The 27920-nt window shown below is 38.0% G+C and overlaps 2 protein-coding genes across 3 annotated transcripts; one reads left to right on the plus strand and one right to left on the minus strand.

Moving 5' to 3' along the window:
- The first annotated feature begins 18 nt into the window (after positions 1-18).
- OARD1 (O-acyl-ADP-ribose deacylase 1) lies at positions 19-10325 on the plus strand. The gene is made up of 6 exons (XM_060773150.2): positions 19-189; positions 3832-3918; positions 5923-6067; positions 7731-7789; positions 8488-8600; positions 9933-10325. The coding sequence occupies exons 2-6, from the start codon at positions 3886-3888 to the stop codon at positions 10033-10035; spliced, it is 453 nt and encodes a 150-aa protein (XP_060629133.1). The 5' UTR covers positions 19-189; positions 3832-3885; the 3' UTR covers positions 10036-10325.
- Positions 9908-27918, minus strand: APOBEC2 (apolipoprotein B mRNA editing enzyme catalytic subunit 2). 2 transcript variants are annotated; one of them, XM_060773149.2, is made up of 3 exons: positions 27658-27917; positions 13408-13955; positions 9908-12102 (listed from the first exon to the last, which is right to left on the minus strand). In XM_060773149.2, the coding sequence occupies exons 1-2, from the start codon at positions 27795-27797 to the stop codon at positions 13415-13417; spliced, it is 681 nt and encodes a 226-aa protein (XP_060629132.1). In that variant the 5' UTR covers positions 27798-27917; the 3' UTR covers positions 9908-12102; positions 13408-13414. The 2 variants fall into 2 exon arrangements, with proteins under 2 accessions (XP_060629132.1, XP_067324086.1); XM_067467985.1 differs by lacking the exon at positions 9908-12102 and having other exon boundaries at positions 13407-13955; positions 27658-27918.
- Positions 27919-27920: the final 2 nt, after the last annotated feature.

The following is a 27920-nucleotide window of genomic DNA, read 5'->3' on the forward strand; positions in this document are numbered from 1 at the left end:
CCTCTGCCCCAGGCGCAGGCGCAGTACGCAGGGAAGAAGCTCCTCCTGGCCAGAGCCTCGCGCTGGTTTGAAAGCCCCACGCGCACGCGCCGGAGCCGTTAGGAACCGCCGCGTTGCGCGCTCGCACAGCGGGGACAGCCTCTGTTCTCTTGGAAGCCTCCTCGCGCTTCGTTACTACGCATGTGCAAGGCAGGGTCTCTCTCTCTCTCTCTCTCTCTGTATGTCTGTGTGTCATGAGAACCGGCGGCCCCCTCTTCTCTTCGGCTGGGAATACTGTGCTATGTGGGGTGATACCAAAGAGTCCGGTGCCTAGATGGGCACACGTAGGGGCTTCCGTTTTACGAGGAGAACAAGGAGAATGGGTTTCCCCCAAAGAGGGAGAGAGGGAGGAAGAGCGTTCCTGGCTTCTCCCGGGGTCGGATTGGGAGGAGGAGGGGGAGTGGGCGCCATTTTCTCCAGCGTCGTGAAGCTCGCGTGGGCTCCATGAAAGGGCTGGGAAGCCACCCACCCTGTCTCGACACTGAGAAGCTGAAGCGGGACTCAGTTCCCCAAGCGCTTGTCCTCCAGGTGTTTTGGACTCCAACTCCCAGAAGCCTCAGCTGCCTTGGACAATGAGCAGGGATTCTTGGAGCTGAAGTCCAAAACGCCTGGAAGGCCAGAGTGTGGGAAACACTTGAGTCTTGACACCACTTTGACTACCAGGGCTCAATTTGAAATCATAGGAGTTGTACCGGGACGAAGGGCGCATCTACACTAACATTTATATGCACATTCATTACCATGGCTCAAATTCTTGCTAGGTTTTCTTTTCTTGTACCAAACTGCAGTACAAGTCTCAAGATTCCGTGGCCATTAAAGAACTGCATGATTTCTTCAGTGTAGACACTCTAGGCATGGGCAAACTTAAGCCCTCTGGGTGTTTTGGACTTCAACTCTCACGTTTCCTAACTGCCTCATGCCCTTTCATGTTGGAGATAGCAACCTTCTCAAGCCTCCTCTATTTAATGTTTTGTCTGTTTATAATGTGCTGTTGATATCCTGAATGCATGTCTCCTTTGGTTTGAAGTTTTCGTAGCTCTATATACTTGAGGCAGTGGGAGGGGCTGCAGACCATGTGACTGGTTCAGTGACTGTTGAGAATGAAGTTTGAAAGGATGACAGTTGAGGAATAACAGTTGAGGCTTCAGTCAGTTTGAGTACAAAGTCAGGGTAGGAAGTTGGAAAACTATTGAGGCTTGAGTCCCTTTTGAGACTGTTATAAAAGAGAGCAATATTGTTTTGAAGAGACTGATAAAGACTATAAATTAAAAGATACAAACTGAAACGTTTTTAAAGTTTAACCTGATGTGCCTATATATTTAAATACATTAAATTGTGAGTAAAACATGTTTATTTAAAGAAGTCCACTTGAATCTTTGTCTGCTGAGAACATCAAATAGAAACAAGATGCCCATCCATTACCCAATAAACTAAAGGTACAATTCTGAAACTCTGCTGCCCAATAGGTTATGATCCTAAGAGGGTAAAAGTATGATAGCTGGGACCCAGTGCTGGTAGCGCTATGCTGGTTGCGCAGCACGGTGCTGAATTAGAGAAGGGAACATATGCGTGAGACAGCGCACCGAGTGAGAGACGCAGCTGTGGCAGGATGCCAGTGAAGTAATGTAATGCAGGTGGGACAGGATAACAGTGAAGTAATGTAAGAGTGACTGGATTTGATTCATTTTTCACCACTGCTTGTATTTTCCCCCTCCTTTTTATCCTTCCTTCCAATGCAACAACATTTTTGAACGTGTTTGCATATGATCTCTGCTGCCCCCCCCCCCTCTTCTACCGAACTACCTTGTTGGCTGTTGTAGCTGTGTCTCTCACTGTGTGCGGTCTCTCACACACGTGGTGCTGTGTCTGGTGCACGTGTTCCCTTCTCTATTCAGAGCCATGTTATGCAACCAGCATAGCACTACCAGCACTGGGTCCCAGCTATCATACTTTCACCCCTAATAGGTCATAATCCCCAATAGGTCATGATCCTAACAGGTCATAATCCATATCCCAATATTTCAGCCTCAGCTTAAGTAGCTATGGGGGAAAGGAAGGGACCTGCAGCTGTTAGAAATTGTGGGAGTGTAAAAACGCCCGGAGAGCCAAAGTTTGCCCTTGCCTGGTGTAGATAAACCCTTCCGATGCCCCAGTGGCACAGTCATTACAAGGGATGGAAGCAAACTATACTCATGATTTCTGTATTTGAAAGTAAGAATAAAGATTTGTTAAACAAAAGCTCAAATTACTCATGTTAAATGCAGTAAGATTAGAAATAGTCAGAACCTGGCAAAGCCTAGAGAAAGTCAAAGGTCCTGCAGGAAGGTGGATAGAGAATTTACCAATAAAGAATTGGTTAAACAGGATGTGAGCTATAAGCCCTATTGAAAAAGTTTGCCGATTAATTATGATCGGCGAAAGGAAAAGTGAAAGGAGATCTGTTTGGTAACAGGGAAGCCATTTATTAGCTACATTTGTAAAAGCAATGGCAAATTCAATCCACCAAATGACCAAGAAAAATTGTGGATGAACAATTAGAAAAATATATCACAACAGTTTTATGTAATTGATGAAATTAGAATAAGTAGAAGTAATAGAACTGGCAGAACTGTATTTTTATAATACCACTTTTGCAAGGCCTTTTCCTTGAGGAATGGATGGTGAAAACTATGCAGTTGGAGTTCCATCCTGAATCTGTAGACCCAATTCTCCATCTGTTAGAACAGTGTTTTTCAATCGGTGCTTCTCCAAATGTTTTGGGCTTCAGCTCCCAGAAATCCTAGCCAGCTTACCAGCTGTTAGGAATTGTGGGAGCTGAAGTCCAAAATATCTGTAGCACAACAGTTTGAGAAACACTGTGTTAGAGCTTCATGCTGAAAAAAGGAACGGGACATAGCCTGAGATCTCCACTTAGAAGCAAAGACATCAGTTCTGCTAGCTCAGAACAATAAACTTAGGAGGGATGAATCACTGGGCATAGGAAGTGGGGCTGATAGTAGAAGCAAGAAAAGGCAACAAATATGCTTTCTGCTTTGGAACACAGAGTTTGTAGGGTGATGCCTGGATCTATTCAATTCCCCTTCAGTTTCTGGTTCTGCAGTGGGACACCGAAAAGGTTTTTTATCTAGGGAAAAGAAGGTCTAGATTTCACTGCAGCAATCCTGGGGAAATATTGTTAACATTCAGTGTCAGCCTCTTTTATCAACTGGATGTGAAGCTGAGGAATCAACAGCATTCCTTGGACCAAGAGGTACACATTCAGGAATGGCTAGAGAAACATTTTTTTTCTTGCTTGTTATAATTGTTGAGGCACAATTCGATGCCTCAACAATTATAACAAGCAAAAACAATCAATAAATTCTGTTAAAAACAATAGCATTTGATATAAAAATATAAAAACCGCACAAAGCCTTAAAACATTATCGTGAGCATCGTGAAATATGATCATCTTCCACTTAGCATGCACAAGTGGTTGGGCCCTAAAGAAAAGCAGTATTGGGTTTTGAAGCCATCCGTAGCTTGTTATCTAGACAAAACTTCATATCTGAAAAATGTAGTTACTCATAGTGGAGTTTAGCAGGCACCCTTCTCATTCTTTTATCCCAGAATGTTATTTGTATAGGGACTCTTTAACAACATGTTTGTGGTTTGTTAAATAAAAAGAAGTAAACAAACACATATTCTGTTTTTCAAGATTGCCATAGTGTTCTGATCATATTCATTTTTATTGAGCAGCTAAATTTCCCTTCACTGATCTAATTTATTTTGCTTTTTCTTAAATATGAATACTAGATTTTGTTCTAGTCTTGCAACTGAAGAAATCCTGAAAAGGTCTTCCACATTATCATGGCTAGCATCAGTCCTGAAAAAGAAGAAAGGGTATGTAGTGGAGTTTCTTTATGTGCTGTAATTCTATTTCACTAGTGTGTTGATTGTTGTTTTATCTGTCATATCAGAAATCTAGTTTGTACCATTGGTGTAGGAAGATTTAATTTGAGCCGTTTACTTTCTGGAGAGAATTCATACATTAAAAATGTCATAGAAATCTGTTGAATTGATTTTTTTCACCACTGCACATTGCACTAAATAATACATGTTAAACTCTGAAATAAATTTAAATAACCTGTCTTTTTTTGGTTGGACTTCATATTCTTGGAAAAGTTTGATTACCAACAAATAATAGCATAGTTGAGATCTCCTTTACTACTACATACCTTTTTTTTCTGAATTTAAGGTTATTTGTCCAGGGAGTTGGGAGTTTGAAGTAGGCTTTTGCAACAACATCTATGTTGTTTCCCTTCCACTTAATTTTTACTGAGATTCTCTCAGCCTATCTTCCACAATTTAAGTCCTGGTCCTTTTCACAGGTGTAAATATCCTTGGCATATAATGCCCACTTGTCCTTCTTTCTTTTTTGATCTATTGGTCAGAAATAGATTATTCCTCTCTAGTCTACATTCCAAAAATGAGACTTGTCCCACCAAGTTTCAGTGATACTTATTATATCATATTTGCTGTGTTAAGGGTATAAGTTCATCTTGTTTATTTACCATGCATTAGTGTAGAGGCATCTAAGACCATGGGCCATTCCTTCTAGATATATAAGGGTTTTTTTTTCCTCCCACTGTTTAATTCTTGTACAGTTTGCCCTATTCTTTGTAACAACCAGAGTATTCTCCAGCACTTGATGAACTCCTTCCCTCAAGAATACTATCTTCCTCTTCCCTCTGTTTATAGTCCTCCTTATTAGGTTTGTGACACTCTTGGCAGAAATGCTCCTGCCAATTGCTGTGAGGTGCAATCTACTTACTTTTTTTTTTACTGCAGACCATGGTCCAAGAAGTCTACCCTTTCCTGGTGGCACAGTTTGCAGAGCCAGTTCACCTCCACTATTCTCTCCCTTTATGCTCTTGAACAGGGAGGAAAGATGAAATGACAAAATCTTTCAGCTTTCTACCTAGAAGCCTAATATCCTCTGACTTCATGGATCCCCCCCCCCCCCCAAGAAACAGCATACCTCTCGAGACATCCTTTCAGGCTGTCAAAACACCGTTTCTATTCTTATTAGAAAGTCCCTTACCACCACCAAGTATGTCCTATGAAATTTGGTAGGAGCCATTTCATGTGCTGAATCTTCCAATATCATTTGCACATTTTCTGAAGAGTGACACTCCTGCTCTTGTTTCTATTCCATGTCATCACTGATGCTAGAGATAGCTTTGAATCAATTCTCTATCTCCAAATTCACAGAATGACTCCTGGCCCTTCTACATGTTACAAATGTTTGTCTCCTATATTGAGAAACTGATCTCCTCCTTAGAAAGATCACCTAAAACATCATGCTCCCTAATATGCTGAAGAGTAGATACACAGGTTTCAAGCTGCTGGACCTTGTCTTCCAACAAGGCCAACAACTTGTGTTTGCTGCACTCCTGCTCCTGCAAAAATACAAACATACCACAGCTCTTGCAGGTGATTGCAGTAGCTTCCTGCCATCTGTATTCAATAGTTTTAAGAAGACACATAAACAGAACTCCAGACCTTCCTCTCAGAACTGTTGGTTTTGCCTGTTGGCTTAGCCCCAGGGACTATATTAGTTTTATATTTCATATATTAGTTTTACATTTCATTTTAAGGAAGAAATCACTGGTTGAGACTGTGGAACACTATAGCAGTGAATATTCAAATACAATGGTTCTCAATCTTTGGTCTTCCGGGTGTTTTGGACTTCAGCTCTCACAATTCCTAAGAGCTGGTGAACTGGTTGAGATGTCTGTGAGTTGAAATCCAAAACACCTGGAGGACCAAAGGTTGAGAACCACAAATCTAATATATTGTTCTAACACATATACTTACACCCTCATTCATTTTTTAAAAAATCAGATTGTGTACAGACAGGGAGACCTGTTTTCCTGTCCAGAAACAGATGCCTTGGCTCACTGTATCAGTGAGGACTGCCATATGAGTGCTGGCATAGCTGCGGTTTTTAAGAAGAAATTTGGTGGTGTTCAGGAGCTTTTGAACCAACGTAAGTGACATAGTCAAACTAGTGCAATTCATGAAGTTTTATTTTAAAAGAATGTGTATTATATGATTTTCAAATTTTCTAACCCCTTTTTAATGTGCCTAAATATAGCTTTAATAGAATGAGATTTTTGGGTTATGTCATCTTAGAAAATTCTTAAAATATTATTATCTGTCCTAATGTTGAAATGTTAAAATGGAAGATATTGCTGATTCTTCTGTTAGTAAAGGCTACATTTCCAATCCTGCAGAGAAATATGCCCATTTTATATTAGTCAGCTTTTTGCAAGGCTAGACATAATTTTGGTGCTTCTTGGATTTCAAATGATATGAATTATTATTAATATTATTATTATGCTTATTTATACCCTACTTTATCTCTCCTGAAGGAGACTCAAAGTGGCTTACATTGAAGGTATGATTGCACAATTTGAAATATACAAATATGCAAACATTAAAACAGAATTAAACATAACAGTATGAAAAAGTCACAGTTAAAAACTATTAAGACATATTCAAAGGTAAAAACCGCAACATCCCCTGATTTACAAATGGGTTTGTGACCTAGATAGATCCCCATTTTTGAGTTGTTGCAGTTTTACATATTGCATTTGTACCTCTGTGTGCAGTTTGCACCTCTGTTGCCTTCATATGTTCTTAACTTAGAACTGCAAGATAGCAGCACCCTCCCCCCCAGTACTTCAATTGGTAATTACAGTATATGTATCAAAAGTGACTCCAGGACCTGTGTTATTCAGAAAATGTATTTAAATAGTGTGATGCAAGAACTATACATTAGATTTAACTAACCATACTCTGTATCTGTGACTTCAAAGGATTCAACTGATGGAGCTGGAATCCATCAGTATCCTGTAAGTTTCAGGTTTTATTTTTTAATTAATGTGTGTGTTTTGTGAAATGCATGTTGCACTTAAATTAGCCTTTTAATATATACTCCTTCAGCCAACTCAGTAATAACATTGTCCATTGACTAACATTAAAATTAGAAAAAAGTGGCTTGCTGGTCTATATTTGAGGTAATATGTTTTTCTGAATGAATTCAATAATAATTGTATGTAGTTGGTTTTTATCCCTGAAATTGGTAGTCACTTGTCTACTCAAGACCATGTATAAAACTGCTTTCTACTTCTTAGTTCTGAAAATTATTCCTGATGTCATCGGTTTTTTAATCTTCTACAGGTTTGGGGGCTAAATTATTGCATGTCTATGCATATTTTGAGAGATATGCCTTATTAATGGATAAGAACAGTTACATTAGTCCATAAATTAGAAGTAGTCATCATACACAAAGGAGAAAATGTGATAAGCACATAAACAGTTTTCAGGCACCATGGCAACTTGTAATGTTCTTGAATGGAGTACAGTAGTCCATATAGCATAGTCAGATTGTTGTGCTTGATCCAGTGTATAATATTCCAGATATTAAAGTTCCCATGCTATACTAAAAAGGCTTAACTGGGTCTTCTTCTTCATATTCCCTACTTCCAAACCATAATGAAAAGAAAAGGGATTTTACTGTAACTGCCTCTTTAAATATGGCTTATAATTCTAGAGTGGATCACTCCTCCAGATTTTGGAAAGTATATGTTTCTTGAGTGCTTCAAAACATCAACAATTCATTTAAAAGAGGTTTAACTCTGTCTTAGAAAAGAAGACTGGAGACGTGGCTGTTCTGAAAAGAGATAACCGATATGTGTACTATCTGGTAGGTGTGAGACATATTATTTATGAATGACAAATAAAACCTTACCTTCATGCATTCATCCTGTAAGTTGCATTGACATATGTAATTCAGGATTGCTGTCATAGTGAGGCTGGGGTGGTGCATTTCTAATATCTCTTAAGCTTTGAGTAGAGGACACTCTGGGATTTCTAACAGTGCAGTTTCCATTTTTTGTTGACATTAGCATGTTTAGAAGTATATTGTTTCCAGATTTCAACCTAAGTGTTCAAATCATTTTATATTCTACCATGTAGGAATATGCTCATGTAGCAATTAGCTCAATCTACAGTTGTATGGTCATATGATCCCACTTCGGGTAGTATAATGGCCCTTGGTAGGAATTGCTGTAGATACCAAAATCTGTGAATGCTCTAGTCCCATTATGTACAAAGATGTAATAACATGGTGTTGCTTATATGAAATGCCAAATCAAGGTTTGCTTTTCAGATTTTTTTTTCGGGGGGGGGGGTGTAATCTAGTGTAATCTAGGAGTTTTAACAACAAATTCATATTAATGAGTAGTCAAACCTCAGTAGAACTTCAATCCATCAGTGGGACCTACTCCTGATGTAAAGCTGAATTCCTTTAGATTTACTTTTGATTAAATGTGTAATTTGGAATACAGAGTAATTGACTTAAAAAGCAGGTAACACTCAATGTAATTTTACACTTTCTTTCAGATTACCAAAAATAAATATTTTCATAAACCTACCTATGATAATCTGCAAAAGAGTTTGGAAGCAATGAAACTCCATTGTGTTGAAAATGGTGTAACTCGTATTTCTATGCCTAAGTAAGCTATTACTATTACTATTATTATTATTATTATTATTATATTTTTAAAAGGCAATATATACACGAGTGTGCACATGTACCGTAATTAACTGCAGAGCTTGAAATGATAAATTTATTGCTGGAGCTGAAATGTGATTAAAAGCATGCAATTACATGGGCACTGGATGTATTTGCCATTATTATCTATGATTTCTCTTATTCATGTTGTTCTTATTTGATGTCTATGTGACTGACACAAGTGACTCATTTCTGTTCTCGTATAGCTTCTAAAACTCTTGCAGCATTTTGGTGGAAGCCCCTCTCCCCTGCAACACACATTTCTAGCACATTTTAGAGCTTTCTCCTCAGTTCTGATTGTGCTGCAGCTTAAACCACAGTGTAGCCTTGGAGAATGATACACAGTAGGGAAGGGGAAGGAATTGTGTGAGGCACAGATGACCATTCCTGCATAGATCGCAGACTGCACATCAGATGATCAAGCAAACCATGATATGACAGGCATTGATTCCTGGTCGTCAGTTCTAGTGTATCTGTGTTGAAAGGACATTTGTAAGGCTTACATTTAGAGACCTTTGGAAACTTTTAAACAGAGGCTGGATGGCCATCTGTTGGGTTGCTTTGATTGTACTTTTCCTGTATGGTACTGGGTTAGACTGGATGTCCTGCGTTGGCTTTTCCAACAATCTGATTCTATGATTGTGTGATCAAAGTTATAATAGTATTTATTAGGAAGTAAGTACTATATATGAGGTACATTTCATAGTAATTATTGAAGTTTTGAGGATATGTTTGTATAATGAATAGGGAGATGTAAGTGTGTAAATGTACATGTGTGGTGCTATTTCCATAACCGCATTTTCACCTAACTCACAGAAAATTCAATTTACCCTATATCCTCATGTATAAGTCTAGATATTTTAGTCAAAAAATCAACCCAAAAAAACTGAGTCAACTTATTCTCAGGTTAGTGTGAATTCTATATTTCAACTCTTATCAAGAAGCAAACTATCTCCTTTTCTGAGTAGAGTGGCAAAGGGCAAGAGCTTAGTCCTCTCTCTGCTCTCTCCATTGTGGTACTTCTGGGCTTTTTAATGCAAGGGGCCAATAAGTAGTGGTGATGGCCAGAGATGGCTGTCCCCCTGAGGTGGCATTGTTGCTTTCCCCTCTCTATAGAATGACCCTTGACTTATCCATATGAAAATCCATAATTTTGGCCCCCAAATCTGTCCTCGGCTTAGACATGAGCATGTATGGATATATTTACTTTGACATTGCCTTTGTATTTGAGTACATCTCAAACAAAAATGACCAATGATTCTTTATTTTCCAGGATTGGCTGTGGACTTGACCGCCTGGATTGGGAGAAAGTTTCAACAATGCTTGAAGAAGTATTTGAGGGCACAGAAGTTTATATTACAGTTTATACTCTTTAATTCTTGCAATAATTGTCTTACTGTCTTGATTGCTACACTGTGTACCTACAATTGATTTGGAAGAATCTGGTGGTATGATTTTAATGCCATCATTATTCTATAATTGCAGACATTTCTTACTTTTCAGTTAGGTTTTCGGGCACACTCTTATTTTTTTAAAATGTATTGCAATGGTTTGCTATTTTGTCTTATATCCTCGAGTTAAGCCCCTAAAGTGTTACACTTTAGTGGTCAGTTGTTACAGATGTATATGTTCCATTAAAAACAATAAATTTGTATTAGTTAAATAACCACAAGTGTTTTATTTTGTTTCTTATCCATTTGCAATGGCACTGTCAGTCACTGGACAAATGCTAGGTCCTCTATGCATAGCCAGTTCCATTTCTGAAATTGAATTCTTGGAAAGTTCTGTTAAAGCCACATGTAAGAAAATCATAAAGAAATCATACCTACACAACACAAATATATGGATTTCCCCCCCAAATCTTCCAAAATTTGATCTTATCCTCTCCAGTATTTGATCTTATAATATGTCATCAGTGTTTTCCAGATAGGTTCTGTCTGCATAATACATACTTGAAAATGACACATGAATATATCAATAATATCCAGTTATCTTATTTCCATGAATAACTATATTCTGCCCCCCTGGGGATCTAGGATCAGGAGAACAGAAATGTTAAAAAACAAACTATATCTCATGTTCACTATTGGAACAGCTTTTGTCAAGAGTATTCCACCCCCAAATCGGCTTCAGAAGATTTGAGGATCTTGTAGAGCAGTAGTTCTAAATCTGTGGGTCCCCAGGTGTTTTGGACTACAACTCCCAGAGCTTTCAGTCTGTTTTCCAGCTGTTTGGATTTGTGGAAATTGTAGGCGTAAACATTTGGGGACCCACAGGTTGAAAACCACTGTTGTAGAGCATGTGTTTGAGGGAAGAGTTTTGTAAGAAGTAACTGCAAAAGGTTGTTTTCATGTACATTTCCTAAAAGGAACTCATGAGAAAGCAAATCCCCTTTCCCATCCCCAAATAGGGAGTCACGCATATTATACCTATTTGTTCAAACCTTAGCAGAAATCAGGTTTCATTCTTTCAGAGGAGGCTGCTATTTGATATACTTCAGAAGCAGAGGAGATTTTATAGTTCATTGATTTCCTAGAGAAGAGGAGGCAGTATCTTCTACCATTTTCTAAAGTGAAATTCTTATTTGGAACAAAGGCAAACCTGCAATATCTGTAGTAGGCAGAGCTAACCAGGGTGACTTTTGAACTGCAGATTTGATGGTTATGCAGGCACATACTAAATGGGTTGCCTTGAATGCAGTAAACAGATTGATATTACAGAAACTGGTACTGATCACATTTTTTCTCATAATGGCTTATGTACCTGTTTGGAAGATGGGTAGAAAATATAAATGGGAAAATTCCTCTGAAATATACCTTAGGTTTTATTTTTTACTATTTTCAGAAAAATGTTTCCTGGAGGTTACTTTGGTAAAGGTATTTTGTTTTTTTTTAATTTTATTTTCAACCATAAGGTTGTTTCTGGTAGAACCAATTTTGAGCTCTTTTTGATGCATTTGCTGTGACACAATTAATCTTCATACTATCCTATGGATACTAATTATGCATTATGAAAAGAAAGTAACACTTTTTATACTTGATTTTCTTTTGTCTTGAAAATCTCATAAAAAAATAAATATTGGCAAAATTTGTTTAATTTGCAGCATTATTTTGCAGGGATCTTTTTAATACATCTTGATTTGTTTCTCTAAATTATGCAATGATAAAAGGGCCTTGCACTGCAGCTCTTTAACTTCATTTCACCTTATAAACAATTTTTCATTCCATACAAACAGCAGTAGTGCTGGTTTATGTGTTTCCAACAACCAAATGCCTACATGCAGCACAGTAAATGTATTTTTAGTCTATCAGCACAGCGGCATGTCAACCAGAGACTTGTGATAGTGTTTTTTTTCAGTTTCAGATTGGCTCTGGAGGACTGACTGGGAAGTCCCAGATGTCAAAGTATATCATGCTTGTCTCCACAGTTTGGGCAGATTTCTCCTGGGGAGAGAAAGGGACACTTCAGTTAATGATTCACTTTTTAAAATGTCTGGAGTTTTGTGACTCAGAATAATCAATTTCTTATCAGTTTTTGCGTATTGTGAATGGACAAAATTATACAAAGCCGCTTTATTTAGAAGGGAGGCAGAGATGAAGATTAGACGTTTTCCCTTGTCTTCATTCTTAATACTAAAACATATTCATGTGGAAATAAAGAGAATTTCTTTTGTGTTTGTACAACTCTTCTAGACATTCCTCAGACTTTTATAATCAGGCTGTGGGGCTGTAGTTTTTAAACTGTTGAAGTTTCAGATGAAGTTTGTAGTGATTCCATGGTTTAGTTCATAAACTTAAAAACATTGTGGGGTGAAAAATAGCTCCCCTCTTTATTTTATTGCCTGATATAAATTGATGAGAGTAGGAGCACTAACTTTGTCCTGCAGGAAAGGCAGTACTTCTTGAAGTAAACATCTAGAACCTGTAACTTGTAAATTGTGATACAGAATATATTAAATAATATAACTTAGATATAGAATATGGGCTCTGTGTGCAGAGTTCTAAATTTCTGGTGGTATTTCTTAGCCTGTTTCAGGAGGGTCATACCAGTGCCCCCCATATGGTGTTAGGCTATAGACAGCCCCAAACAGCATGACCAGATGGTGACAAGCTATTGGTTATATAGTCACAACCAAATTAAAGGCTATCCTTGTCGAAGACAATTCTGAGTTAAATGGACCAGTGTCCCAGCTTGGTGTGAGGCGGTTCCTATGCTTTTCTGCTACTTACACTGACATTACCTTAAAACATTGATTCCATATGCTGGAGCAATAGTGCTTCCACATGTTAACAGGAAGTTTGTGGAATTAGTGCTATAAGGAACATTTATGAAGGCATTTGTTTTGCCTATTATTTATGAGGCAGGCCATAGTATGATTCTTCTGAAATGGGGTGGTGGGAATATGTGTCTTCTCATTTTTGCCCATCTTAAAGTTTGGTTTCTAAGATTAGGCAAAACCAAAATGCAGAGGTGGCCTACAGAGTGAGAGCTAGAGTGACTGTTTCAAGAAGTTCATTATAATTAGAATTAATTGCATTCTTTTGATGGGGCTTTTGGTCAAAATAATTTGTCCAGCCTTGATTACTATATGCCTTAACTTGCAGGCTGGATCATAGTTTGTTGTTTAAACTCTGCAGAATATCTTTTGGCACACCCTTCCAAACTGTATTAAGGTAGTCTGAGAAACCACCTTAAAAAAGGGAAATGTTAAAAAGTAGAAATAGAATTCCCAGATGTCATATACTTACATGAATCTCAATGCAAAATCTCAGCTAGTTTTTCATCATAATACTGGAAGTTCTCTTGAATGTCGTCCCAGGGAGCAAATGCCTTTGGTTCCTCCCCTTCCTCCTGCTCTACAAAATTCTTCCAGATGTATTCAAAGTCTTGAGGCTTCATGATCCTCAGTTTGCAGCCGGCTGCTTTCATTTGCTTCAGGGCCGCTTGGATGTCAGGCTCCTCCCACATGAAGAGACGGCCCACTGCAATGGAGAGACGCAGGTGCCTGTTCTTCTTCAGAGCCTTTACTATCCGTTCGGCACAGCTCACACAGGGACTAGAAGAGACGTACCAAGTGACCTCATAGCGATACCCAGGCTCACAGGTGGGCAGGATGGTATTGAAGAATCCCTCTTCTGCATGGGCTGCTGCATGTTCATCTTCCAGATAGCCCCGTAAGGTTTTTGACTCCTTGCCTTGCATCTCAATGATGTAGCACAGGAAGGTTTTGTTCCTGCCTGAGCTGTACTCTACATTCTTGAACTGGAATTTGAAAAAGAAGGCTGGAAGACGTTCCCTGGGGAAGAGACAAAGTCATTATTTATATCTACAGAGTCTATAATGCATATCTTTATTCAGCAAGGCATACTGATCTGAACACATCTGATCATAATTGTTTTCAGAAGTTCAACAGGGCCACTATTGGAGTGGGAAACAAAGAAATTTTCTGGCAGAGCTAGGGAAATATTATTGGCTGAAACCCTTGAGAGCCATTACTGGTCAATGTACAGTATCTTTCTTTTTTCTTTTTGCATTAACATAGTTTCTCAATATTGCTTTGTGTGGTACGCAAACAAAATTAAAAAGACTTGGGCAATAGCTAAATGTTGATTCTGTATGTAGAAACCACCATACCATTTCAAGTTACCTGGAAGTTTAGGGTAGAAATTGGTGAAAATAACAGAGGCTTGTGCTTGGAATTAGAGCAAGAGTAACTACTTCGCAAGTTATGAAATTAAACTGCAAAAGAAAATGACTGTACAACCTTCCAGTTGTGGTATTCCCTCCCCTTAGATGTCCAACTGGTACCAGAGCTGGGGTCATTCTGACCGTGAGAGGAAACATGGTTCTTAACCAAAGTTGATGGAAACTTAAGTGTTAAATTTTGTAATATGCTGTAGGTCTGATTATGTCACTTTAAAATGTTATGAACTGTTTAAATTGATTTTATTTTACATTGCCCTGAGTTCCTTGGATACAAAGTAGCATATAAATAGTTCAATAAATAATCACTGTTTTATTTCCAACTAAAGTAGCTGTCCAGGTTGGTGCTCATACTTGCTGGGGAGATAGGAATTGTAGCTCAGTACATCAGGAAGACATCAGACCAGGACAAACTGTTCTAGTGGGTTTGTTTGCAAGAGCTGTTGTTGGGTTGCTGGTACAACCAATTAGAACTACAATCTGCATTCATTCCCAAGCCGTTACTATTTTTTTTATTTCTTCTGAAATGTCAACAGTATTAAAATATTACAAGGTTTAAAATATTACAAGGTTGAATGTGTTTTGGTTTGGCTATTTTTCCTGGATTTTTGCCATTGGAAGTCTCTGTGATACTCTGGTAAATTTACACAATTGTACCTGTTCAACCATATCCATTTAACATATTTCCCCCATCTAATATGGTGTTGTTACACAGAAAGTGATGAATAATGAAATGAAGACTGCCTACATAAGCTTAGTCACAATGTAATTAGATTTTCTGCCTTCAAGATATATATCTAGGATAAGAACATTATGTGTGGTCTTAGATTCCTAAAGCTGCCAAGTAACATGTTGTGCCTCTTGATAGATGTGTGCGTTCAATCAAGTAGAAACTAAAAGTGTGTCTTTAGGTTAATCCTTCACTAGTAATTTGTGTTGATTTCTGAACATATTTCCAGATAAAGCTCTAAGAAACTAAATTTGTCCATAAAGATTTGCAGTTAAAATTCAACAAGACTTGTAATGAATTCTCACCCATCTGCTTCTATTTTTATTTTACAAAAGAGTAGTCTTGGGCAAATTGCATAGAAAATCTTAATACTGAATACGTATTGTCAAGAAAACCCTATGATAAGATCTCAGAAATTGAAGTTGATTTGGAGGCACATAATAACAACAAATGACAAGATGAATCCTTTTGAATGTATTCTCATCAGCTCACTTGATATTCAGATGGGTATCTTCTTCCATTTCTATTACAGCTCATTAATTACAGCCATTCACTTCTTCATTCCAACTCACACAAGATAGCACTTAATCCCAATACATACTTTCCTTGCCCTTAGGAATAAGAATCTTCTTTGACCTTTCTGTAGCTCGGGTACAGATTCTGCTTGAGTCATAGATGAGTCAAAGTTTGGAAACCTGCCTCATAGTTGGAATTTACATTACACTGCAAAAGCTATTCATTCTGCAAGTTTATTAAACTAAGGAGTGAATTTCATACAGGAGCATTACTGCAATTATATTTAATTTTCTCAGCAGCTATACATCAACTTGTTATATGATAGCAATTATTTTGTAGTTCTTTGGGATGTGTGTCATCAGTTGCATTTGGTATTTTTAGTCAGTTTATAACTTTATATTTTGCAAAAAAAAATGGTCCTCAAATTGACTAGCAACAATACTATTAAAGAATACATACAGTTAAAACATAAAACGGGGGGGGGGGGGGGGCAGATTTGAAAAACCACAGCAACCGATTTCAAGTAAAGCCCAATTAGATGCCAAAGATCTATCTGAATAAAATGGTTTTTCCTTGTTGTGGGAGGACAATAATATGGGAGTGGGCACCAAAATGCCTTCTCATGTCTTCATGACCCTACTGTTGACATTTCTTCCTGTTGTCTTTGTCAAATTTAAGAATTGCTATGTTGACTTCTTTACCTTCCAAATTTTTGGTCTCAGAATTGCAGACCTGACACAGGTATATCTTCCATGGAGGGAACTGAGATAGCTGTTTCAGGGAGATTAAGAATGCTACCATCATGAAGCAGCAGGGTTTGTTAATTTTTGCGTAGTGGGAAGATCTCTGGTGCAAATATGGTAACATATAGAATCATAGAATCATAGAATCATAGAATCAAAGAGTTGGAAGAGACCTCATGGGCCATCCAGTCCAACCCCCTGCCAAGAAGCAGGAATATTGCATTCAAATCACCCCTGACAGATGGCCATCCAGCCTCTGCTTAAAAGCTTCCAAAGAATGGTAGAACATGAGCTTTGTATTGAGAAAGTCCTAGGTTCAATTCCCTAATGGACAGGATAGCAAATGATGCTACAGACATCTCACTGAGATCTTGGAGAGCTGATCCTAAATAGAGTTAACAAACATTGAGTTGGAATAATATCATGAAAGCTTCTATAAGAGAAAACCCTGTGCCATGCTAGTTTGTTGTTGGATGCCTTTGGACATCAAAACGCTTTGATGTATTTTGCCAACAACCTTCCTTTTGTAAAAGTGTGCTACAGCAAATGATGAAATGTCAGAGAAATATACATAAACAAGACTGCACTTACAAAGTGTTGGGGAGATTATAGCTAGTACAAAATGCAGAAACCAAAGTGGTGTTAGGTGTACATGTTACAGACTATATAAAACAAGCACTGAAAAAACTGCAGTTTGCTTCTAAAATTGCTTTGTTTTAAAACTATATTTTATTCTGGTTTTTATTTTTAATGGGTTTTCAGAACATTTTATCTTTCTATTGTTTTAATTGTTTTTTGTTTTTTTGTTTTGTTTTTTGTTGTCTTGGTAGTTCTTGTGAGCTGGGAAATGACACAGAAATACTTAAATATCTACCTATAATGATAAGATTTTTCAATAGACAAAGCAGAAAAAAGAGAGTTTTAAGTTGTTTTCCTGTCTTTGCACAGTGTTTGGTTCACTGTGCATACCAAAGCAAATTATAGGTAGTATAACAATCAGTGTTATTTTTGTTGTATTGCACAGTGTACAAATATTTGTGTGTACATGTGTGTGCCCACTGTTTAGACCTTAAACAGAACTTGCCCCAAGGCTTTGAAGTCTCTGGACTCAGAAATCACAGTTTGTACCAGATGGCTTATTCACCCTGTGGCTCTGAACTGCTTAGTTATTCATCATTGAAAGGGCAAGGGGAAAAGAAGCTGCATGTACTATAAATCATCACATGCACACACAGAGGACAGGCAGTTGCCTTTCAGTCAGTCTTGCATGCTTTTCAACTGCTCCTAAATAGTTCTTTATTTCTCAACCAACAAAAACTCAAAATTTACAGTAAATTCAAATTTGTAGTATACTGCATTTCTGTTACTGAAAGACACGATCTAGCTGAGTGCTTTTGATATGTTTTCTTTTCTGCGTGATAATTGTTTTTATATCTTATGTATGTGTGGTTCTGTTTGGAAATGAAGAGTGAAAATGTATGTGTATATATGGAAACAGACACATCCCATTTATCACTGGGGAGAAATGAGTTGTATAAATGAACCTATCCCATCTGATTCGTTGAAGGTAGCTGCCGGTGGATCTGTAATAATATAGCATTTATTCTGCCATCTCTTCGTGCTTCAGATGTGCACATCTTGTGGAGCACCAATTGCAGATATAGAATATGTCCCTTTGACCACTGAGAATCTCATCTCTCCCCACACCTCACTTCACCTTTCCTATTTCCAGATAGAAAGTTGCTAGGGAAAGCAAAGCATTTTTCATAGTGGAAAGTAAGCTGTCAACACTGCCTTGATATTCACCTGTTCCCAGCATGTTAAGCAGTTGGCATTGCAATTCAGCTGTACAGATTAAAGCACGCGAGGATTTGGCGGCATCTATCTGTGTCATCATTGTCCCTGTACAGTGCATTTCTTTCCCTGCACACCACTCTTTGGAGCTGTTAGAGCAGTGGTTCTCAACCTGTGGGTCCCCAGATGTTTTGGCCTTCAACTCCCAGAAAACCTAACAGCTGGTAAACTGGCTGGGATTTCTGGGAGTTGTAGGCCAAAACACCTGGGAACCCACAGGTTGAGAACCACTGTGTTAGAGAGTGGCTGTTGTTTTTCTGATCCATAGAAGAAAACTATTTTGGTTTTGTAAGTTCTATATGGGTTAAGTTCATACTTACTATGACCATTTTCCCTGTTAGCTCAGATTGGTCAGGAGCTGCCTAGATCTTTAAGACAGAATTTTCCTAATGTTCGATATATGAGTGGTTTTAACCGATGTTCCAGAATTAAGAATGTATAAGCATAGCATTATGGGGTCATTTGAATGTGAATTTCATGCTTAAGTTTATGTAGAACTGAGATGAATCCCATTCATTGAGTTCATAGAGTTAAATTTGTAAAGCATAATAGATTTTTAAATATGCACTTGACAGACTTCTTTAGACATGAAAGTTGGTAGTGTCAAATGAAAGGCTTTCAAACTTAAGGTTAATAAAGGTTTGATTTAGAATGTGGCATAAGTACTTTGTTAGACCACAAGTCACAAAATCCTCTGGTCAGCATGATAGTTTGGATTATGGGAGAATATTTTTAAAAAAATCTCTGAACTCTGATTTGATTATACTGGCCAACATACATTTTGGTGCCCCTGCTTCTGAGTATATTTGACTTGCTGATTCCACAAATTGCACCAGTTTTCCCCATCTGCTCTAGTTCTTGAGATCCAAACTATATGCCATATACGAGTCTTCATCTGCTCTCATAAAAACTCAAGATAACCATATCTAAGAAACTGGAGCTGATGCTGATGTAGTCTATCAAATGCAATTTTCTGAAGCGGCACCCCAAATAACCCCAGAAACAGGCCTAAAAACCAATACACCAAGAACTTTTTTGTTGGACTGTGTCAATGTCCATTATCCCTTGATGGGCATCAGCTTGTCCTATCAGTGCTCATTTCCTCTTAAAACAAAATCCTAGCCTGGATTATTGATAGATAATTTGTAGTAATTAGTTAATAGTTTAATGTAACCAGTTTTATATGATGAATTGAGTCTTCAGAATAATCCATAAACTGGACATGGCCTGGAATGTGGCTAACCTAATAATGAGCAGAGCAGCAATTCAGCTTTATGGTGATAGTATAAATAAGTGGTTCCCAATATTTTTTGACCAGGGACCACTTGAACAGAGACCACTTTCCAACATTAGTACCAAAAGGATTACAAATCAGTTTTTGGTCAACTTTAGATTCAGTTTGGTTATTTGGGGTGCCTATTAAGAAAATTGCATTGGATAGACTACATCAGCTCTAGTTTCTGATACAGAACATACTGAATGCCATCCAGTAGTTGCCATCTGCTCTCCCACAGAAAACCACATTTACTAAGCCTCAGCACTATAAAAGGGTTTCACGAAACCAGTAACTTGTTGCGACAGTGTAGTAACGATGAGACCATGGACCATATTTTAGTTCTTGCGGACAACTGGTGGTCCATGGACCACAGGTTGGAACCACTGGCATAAATATATTGTACAGATCATTTATCCACCAGTTGCATAGATCATTTATCCACCAGTTCAACCATCTACAGCTTGACAATATATTTTTTTAAATCCAAAAAAGCAAGCTTATATCATGGGACTTGAGCACAATGTTGGTGTTTGTGTGAGGTATCCATGAAACAAATCTCAACGGACACCAAGGTCCTGCTGTTTTTCTTTTCCAAGGGCTCAGCATTCTTCAAATACATTCTGAGATAACTGTACAGCAACACCTTTAAATGGAGTCACTCTTGTTACACAACATTATAGTGCTGAGGTTAATAAGTAGCTTTTTCTAAGGCTCATTAGTAGTTTCTTGAGATGACATATAAACCAGGATCTTTCCATTCTACATTGAACTGTGTGCGCTGCTAGCATTTTAGGTGCTTCTAAATTTTATTGCCATAGCTTGGCATCTCAATAAAAGAAACATCTCTCCCTCTATATCTCTGTATGAAAATTGAAGTCTTGAAAGGGCTTTCCTCTGTATACCAACAATTTTGGGAAGGTGGTAGCATATTAATTATGGGGTACCCTCCATGTCCTGATTGGTGTCAACACCAATGTCATTCTAGCCCTCATTCATTTTTATTAAAGGCTTTGGACGCTAATTGATTTCATCCAATTTTTCATGTAGTACAATCAGCATTATTATAAATGTTTTTAAAATGTTTTAAAGAATATTTTACATAATTTTTAGTCTTTTGACATTATTGTTACTGTTGTTTACTGTCCTGCGTTTATTTCATTGTAGGCTGGACAAAGATCCTCAGTCATCAAGAGGGATAAAAATATTTTAAGAAATAGTTAATAAGTAGACCAGGCTACTATCTTGTCCAGTATGTTATAGTGAAATATCGCAAGTTCCCTGAACAGAGAACTGGTTGGAACCACTTTCTTCTCCTCTTTTAGTGTGATCTTTTCTTCTGGAGGTACTGCTACATGTTCAATCTCTCATACCATACCCAAAGCTATCAAAAGGTATTCCACATACTTGAACCCTCAGTGGAGTAAGTTGAGTTTTGAAAGTGCTTAGTACAATGGCTTAATACTAGGATGAAAGACTTGGCAATATTTTGTGAGGCTTTGTCTCCATGGAAAAATGGCTGTGTCTTTTATGTCTGTCATTTAAACCAAACAGCTGTGCTTCTAACTGGAGCTTGAGTTTCCAGCCTTGAACTTCATTTGTGGACTCCTGCCTCTCTTTGAAATAATAAATAATGTTACAATTAGTCAGGAAGAATATGTGGATTACATTGGCATCTTTGTCAGATCTAGAGCTTTAATTTTGTTGGTAATCTCCTTTCAGACTTTCATCTCTAATACACATAATGTGTCCGCTTAATCTGCAAGAACAACTGGGGAATGGTGTACACAATCTCAATGTAGTCCTAGAACATAGAACAACAATGACCATCAGGTGTCTTTGTGTTAAAAATATTATGTTAAAGATATTTTATTTTATTAAAGGTTATATAAATAGGCAATATAGCATCATATCAAAATAGTTATGAATAGTGCTCTTTGTGAGGATACTTAAGAAAGTACAAGTAATTATACTGTACTTTGCTAGTGGTATTATCTATAAATCAGCATCACCGAGTTTTTAAAATTTATACCCTTGTAAAGTAATGATGTGCATATCTAGAAGAAGAGTTCAGTGGAATTTACACATGTAAAGGTATGAAAGATAATCTTCGATTCTAAAACACACTTTATTCCCCACATAAACATCTCTAAAACAGGGTGTGTCATATTTCTGTCGGTGGTACTGCATTGTGGTGATTGAGGAACTATGGTAGTGTGCTCACTTTGAGCTGAAAACTCTTTAAGAAATAAGGTTTTCCATTGGAAATAGCTGTTGGTTGCATTGCTCACTTCTCATCCATCTGTTAGGAGCCCCCCGGTGGCACAATGGATTAAACCCATGTGCTGGCATGACTGCAGACTGAAAGGTCAGCGGTTTGAATCCAGGGCGCACAGAGAGCTTCCGTCTGTCAGCTCTAGCTTCTCATGCGGGGGCATGAGAGAAGCTTCCCACAGGATAGTAAAATATCTGGGCATCCCCTGGGCAACTTCCTTGCAAATGGCCAGTTTTCTCACACCAACAACATCTGAAAGGCTGTAAGAATGCCATCATAGATTTATTTATTACCTTTTTTATTTCTGTCTACACAGCAGTGTCTGTGAACTGCAGCATCTTATTTGTGGTTGCTCCCAAAAGTGATGCTCCTTGGGTGATATCTCTGCCCACATCTCCAATTTTAACAATTATGAAGTGTTGCTAAGTACTATAAGTGAGTTGCAATTCAACGTTTATTTAATTCAAAATAAAATGACCACTCCCATGACTCCATAGCACTGACCCATGGCAAGAGTAGATGGCCCTTCTATGGTGGTGGTGGTTATGATGATGATATGATGATGATGATGATGATGATGATGATGATGATGATGATGATTATTATTATTATTTCAGACATTTATATCCTGTCCTTCTCACTCCCGGAGGGGAACTCAGGGTGGCTTACAATGGCAACCCTTTCAACTCTGTGATTGTACAACTAGAATGCAGTAAAGTGTGACAATCTGGCATAGGAAATATTATCCCTGATGGAGTTCTCATCTTCACAGTAGTGCTGTCAAATCAGATGAGTCCAAGGCCACTTAATAATAATAATAACAACTTTATTTTTAACCCGCCCTCTCGGAGGGACTCAGGGCCACAATTTGTATTAGCAGACACTGGAATTAAGGATTTTTCTCTAAGCAGAATTTATGAACAACACGAGTAGAACAAACAGCCATATTTAAGCAGAACAAATGGCTTTGGCTCAATGTTTCTTTGTACAGATTGTTTGAGATGCATTTGCAAAACAATTCTAGGGATAGAATGGAACATTTTCAGTCGTGCAGGCCTCCAGCCTTGAATGGTAGAAGGGAAGTGGTGTTCATCATTCTTAGCCTAGCATTTTAAAAAGAACAAAACTCTTACTTCCTTGCGAGAACTTATTCAGAAAACTGTATCTGGCATTAGATAATATGCAGTGTGTATAGAGCATACATGGTATGCTTATAGGGAAATCAGCCCCAACTATGAGTGTTTATACAATCCCTAAATTGCACTGCATAGTTTATTTTGGTCAGCAGAAATAGCAAAACCTGGTAATTGTAAACATGTATGGACACATGCACACACAAAAAATATAGAAAGGGGATACTAAAAGTTATTAATGCAGCTTCTCAGAGTTGTTCACCAATGCCAAAGCCATTTGTCTTCACACTTTTGATTGCAACTTATAGAAATTTTGCCATCCTGTTATTCATTTTTAGACTTTCACAATGCTTAATGAAAAAGCTGAAATGTAATTCCCCATGTTTGTTTACCCAATGTAGCTAGAGTCTGTGTGTCTACTTTCTTTCTCTATATTGCTCTGTGGTGTACTCTGCCTCATTGTGAATGAAATAAAATAACCTTTTAAATGTTTTTTAGTCCTTACAAAGTATTCATGACTTTATGCCCTGCCTCGAGGAGTAGTGGGTAAGAAATAATAATAATAATAATAATAATAATAATAATAATAATAATCTAGCCTATAGCAATGGCAAAGAGTTGTAGCAACCGACAGATAAATTTAATTTCCATCGTAGAAGAATGTTGTCTAAATGAATGCATCCTTTGGAGTCTCAGGAAATCTACTTAGCTACGCTAACAAGAAGTCATAACATTCCAGAAAGGGGCTTAATTGTAAAAGCTGGTCAGATTCCCAGCACAGTTTCCATAGCTGCACCTGTCTGTTGGCAGCATTTAAAAAAAAAAAAGGCAAGACAGCATGAAACTTTCTTAATCCAGGGATGCCAACTGAAATGTCTGAACTATTACAAGACAATTAAGTCAAAAGGCCAGTTAAGTTTAGTGTTTTTAATTCCTTCATTAGCTGGATTAGTGGCCTCATCAGAGCTGAAGCTGAAGATTAATAAATAGTAAGTTTGAACTGAGGTTCCTCTCTGCAGCTATAGAGGTTAGTTTTTGGCTACTTCTTTTTTATGGGCATTAAAAAAAACAGAAAAAAAAGTTTTCCTGTTGGAGATGCTCAAAGTTTGGACAGAATCATGAAAGTGATCTTGTGTATTCTAAATACATGAAATAGAAATTACCAGCTAAAAGCAATTTGGTACTGTGATCAGTTACTGAAACAGAAGTCTAGCTTCAAATGTCACTTTGCTGTGTACACATTGAGGGTGCATGAATACTGTAGAATTAATACAGTTTGCCACCACTTTACCATGGCTGAATGCTGTAGAACCACGAGAGTTATAATTTGGTGAAGTATCAGCAGTAATTGGCAGAGAAGGCTAAAGACCTTGTAATCCACAATTCCCATGATTTCACAGCATTGAGCCATGCCAGTTAAAGTGGTGGTAAACTGCATTAGTTCTACAGTGTAGATGCACCCTCAGTGACATTTGGCAGGTAGGAGTTTCTTAGTTCTCCATAGCAAAGAGAGGCCCCAGTGAATATAAATGTAGGAAAGACTCCAAATTTTGTAAAGTTGACTTCTTTGAGCTGTAACTGCCTGAAAAGCAAGTTTGTTCTAAGGATCAACTAAAACCAACTAATCTCTGAAATCTGGGGAGATGCATAGGGAGTCCGTCGCACCACGCCCTGCATCACCCATAAGCGCGCAGCCTCCCCCTATATATTCTATGTGTTGCCCTTGCGGTGGCATGTGCCAGTGTCACCCTCCTTCACACAAGGACCCATGTTTTTAGCCTAGGGTGACCTAGGCTAAAATCGGCGTGTGTCGCTGATTTTAGCCCTTTGTGACGCGGTTGCAAGTGTATTAAAATACTATTTGGAGGTGACTGATGTGTTGAATTAATGAGTCAACGATACTGAAAAAATATTCCAGGCAGTGCAATATTTGTCTTCCAAGTGTTCAGGCTGGAATTTTAATACAGTGTTTCAAATGTTGAATTATCTTCATTGTATGTTTGTGTGTGTTGGAACTGATGAGGATAATTCTCACAAACAAATGTAATAATTATAGTTGAAGTGGTGTAAATACTGTATATTCAACTATTCTAGCTCTAGTCTTTACCAAAACACATACAGGCATGTATGCCAAATGTCTCAGAAACGTAATCTAGAAGGACAGTTATTACTACACTAGTATTTTGGGTTTCAATCCAATTCTTCAGATTCTTGATGGAGTACAGTGTTGAAAACTCAGATAAAATAGTAGTACAGTTAGTGCTGTGGGAAAGTTACTGTTTTAGCCAATCAAAACCTCCAGCGTACAGCAGGATGCAGAAAATGCCAGTTGCATCCCTAGTTTATGGCCAGTGTGAGAGTATGCACCTGTCTTTATCCTCTCTTCCACCTCTATGACCATGCACTGTAACCACAACCATGTTGCTATTTTTACACACCTGTGACTTGTAATCCATGAAAACTTGCTCCTAGAATCTCCCCTTGCCTTATCTCCCTTCCTTTCTATGGTGTAACAGTAGAACTTAAAGATAGTGCTCTTTAGACTAGACCTTTCTGGTTGGAAATTCTGGTTCTAGTTGGCCAAAACAGTAACTTTTCCAAGCCCTGGTAGTAATTTGAATGTCAGGCTCTGACTGGTGAAACCCAGGTTCACATTCTTACCAGATATATTTGGACCCTTCACTGCCAACCTAACCTCCCTTGTGGTTTTATGAACATAAAATGGGGTTAAGAAGTGATTACCAAATCATATAGTTGTAAGCCACTCTGCGTCACCTTCGGATTCAAGAAAGGCAGGGTAGAAATGTTGTAAATAAATAAATAATATTTATTCAGTCCATCCTGAGCTCTTTGATGGAAAGATGTCGCAATACCAAAGAGTAGCAAAGAGTAGCAATACCATAAACAAAATCATTTCCTGTTTTCAGTTTCAGGAAAATGTTTTGCTCTTTTTCCTACCTAGCAGTGTAAACAACACTGACAAAACAAAACACTTCAAACTTTTGCCATCCTGAACCATATCAAAAGCAATTGCCAATAGCATGGTTGAATAATATTTTGCCACAGGACATACACACAATAGGTTTAATGATCATGCAATTGTTCAGTTAAAGTTCCACTGCTTCAAAAGGACTTGTTGTGTTGCTAGGAAAGAAAAAATTGATAAAAGTAAGATTCATGCAGACATATATTTTAAGCTGCTCTCCTTAAGTCAGTGGTTCCCAACCTGTGGGCCATGGCCCACTGGTGGGCCGCAAGACCTAAATTAAGGTGCACAGCTCTAGATATTTACTGTGGGTGAGCAGATGGCGACTACTGGATGGCATATGTTCTCTTTCAGAAACTAGAGCTGATGTGGTCTATCCAATGCAATTCTCTGAATTGGCACCCCAAATAACCAAACTGAATCTAAAGTTGACCAAAAAAAACCTGATTTGTAACCCTTTTGGTACTAATGTTGGAGAGTTGTCCCTGGTCAAAGTGGTTCCTGGTCAAGTGGTCCCTGGTCTAAAAAAAGGTTGGGAACCACTGCTTTAAGTGTTACTAATATTTGTCTAATGAAATGCACATGGTATTACGTTTTCAGTAATATAACTTTATCTTCATTTTTTTTACCATTACTGTTTTCCAATGTTTCATTCCAAAGACAAATCTGAATTGGTTATAAACTTTAATCAAAGACATACATGCAATTATATCTTAGCTGGAAATTTGGGTCATTCTCTTTGCAACACCAGGTACTCTTCACTGTCTCTCTAGCCATTTTGACCTTACTGGAATTGCAAATGACAGGATGAGATCCTCCACAATAAATGCTGATTAATAGGTCTTCCAGCTAATCTTAGAGACCAAATTTTATTCATTTTGTACAACTGAAAATAGTAACAAGTTACAGTTTTAGACCAAATTGTAAATATTAACTTTAACAGAACAGATGACCAAATCATTTGAAAATAGAACTCCTGGCTGCAATCCTGTAAGCATACTTTCATGTCAGGAATGACGAGAAACTTTTATCCATGTCGTAGCTATTATTCTCAGTTGTGGAACTGAATTAGATCTTAATTGTTTCCAGTTCTACTCAATGACAGTTTCTCCTTAGTCTTTCCTCCTTTTAATGAGGTGGCTTGTGTGGAAATAGTTAAATAAGTGCATGGTATTTTCACAGGCATGTGGGATGTTGAATGAACGACAAACATTTGCTATATGATTTAAATGCCCTAGTTGAGCATTTTCCCCTCTGTGAAATAAAACAGTGATTTCAGTGGCATTCAAGATAATAATAAAATTAATGGATTTGCCACCAATGTGCTTTGTGCTTATCTTGCTTGATATCATTTATGGCTTAAGTACCCTAATGGCACTTGATACTGTCTGATCTTGGAAGTTAAGCAGCATCAACCCTGGTTAGTACTAGGATGAAAGACTGCCAGTCGATGTCAGGTGCTGCGGGCTATATTCCTGAGGATGGAATTGGTATAAACCACCTCTGAGTATTCCTTGCCTAATTATGAAACACATAGGGTCACCATAAATCAACAGGTGACTTGAAGACACACATCCACACAAACTTTTTTTTGCAGAGCTAAGATATAATGTCCCCTCCTTGATCAGAAAAAAACCCCAATCCTTGAACCTGAGTCAGATCTTTCTAAACAAACCTGCAAACAACGTGCTGGCCTGTGAATCCCTTAGCAAAAGAGGGGAAAGTTTCTTTTGATTTTCATGCACATTGCTTCCATCTAATGCAAACAGAAAACCACTCTCTTACCCGGTAACAATTTCAAATGGTGGCAGAGGCTCCAACTTTGGCTTTTCAGCCTCTGCGTTTTCTGCACCTTCTGCATTTTCTGTTCCTTCTGCATTTTCACCATTCTGGGTGGCTGGGGGTTGCTCTTGCTTCTCAGCCATTCTGTTGCAGTGGATGCCCAAAGACCCTGCTGTGGCCAAGAGCTAGCTAGCTCTCTCTGCTCGGGCTCCAGAAGCAGATATGTGAGAGCAGGAGGAGTAAGTGAGGGGGGAGAGTTAGAGGTT

Source organism: Anolis sagrei, chromosome 4, assembly GCF_037176765.1.
Source record: "Anolis sagrei isolate rAnoSag1 chromosome 4, rAnoSag1.mat, whole genome shotgun sequence".
Classification (NCBI taxonomy): domain Eukaryota; kingdom Metazoa; phylum Chordata; class Lepidosauria; order Squamata; family Dactyloidae; genus Anolis; species Anolis sagrei.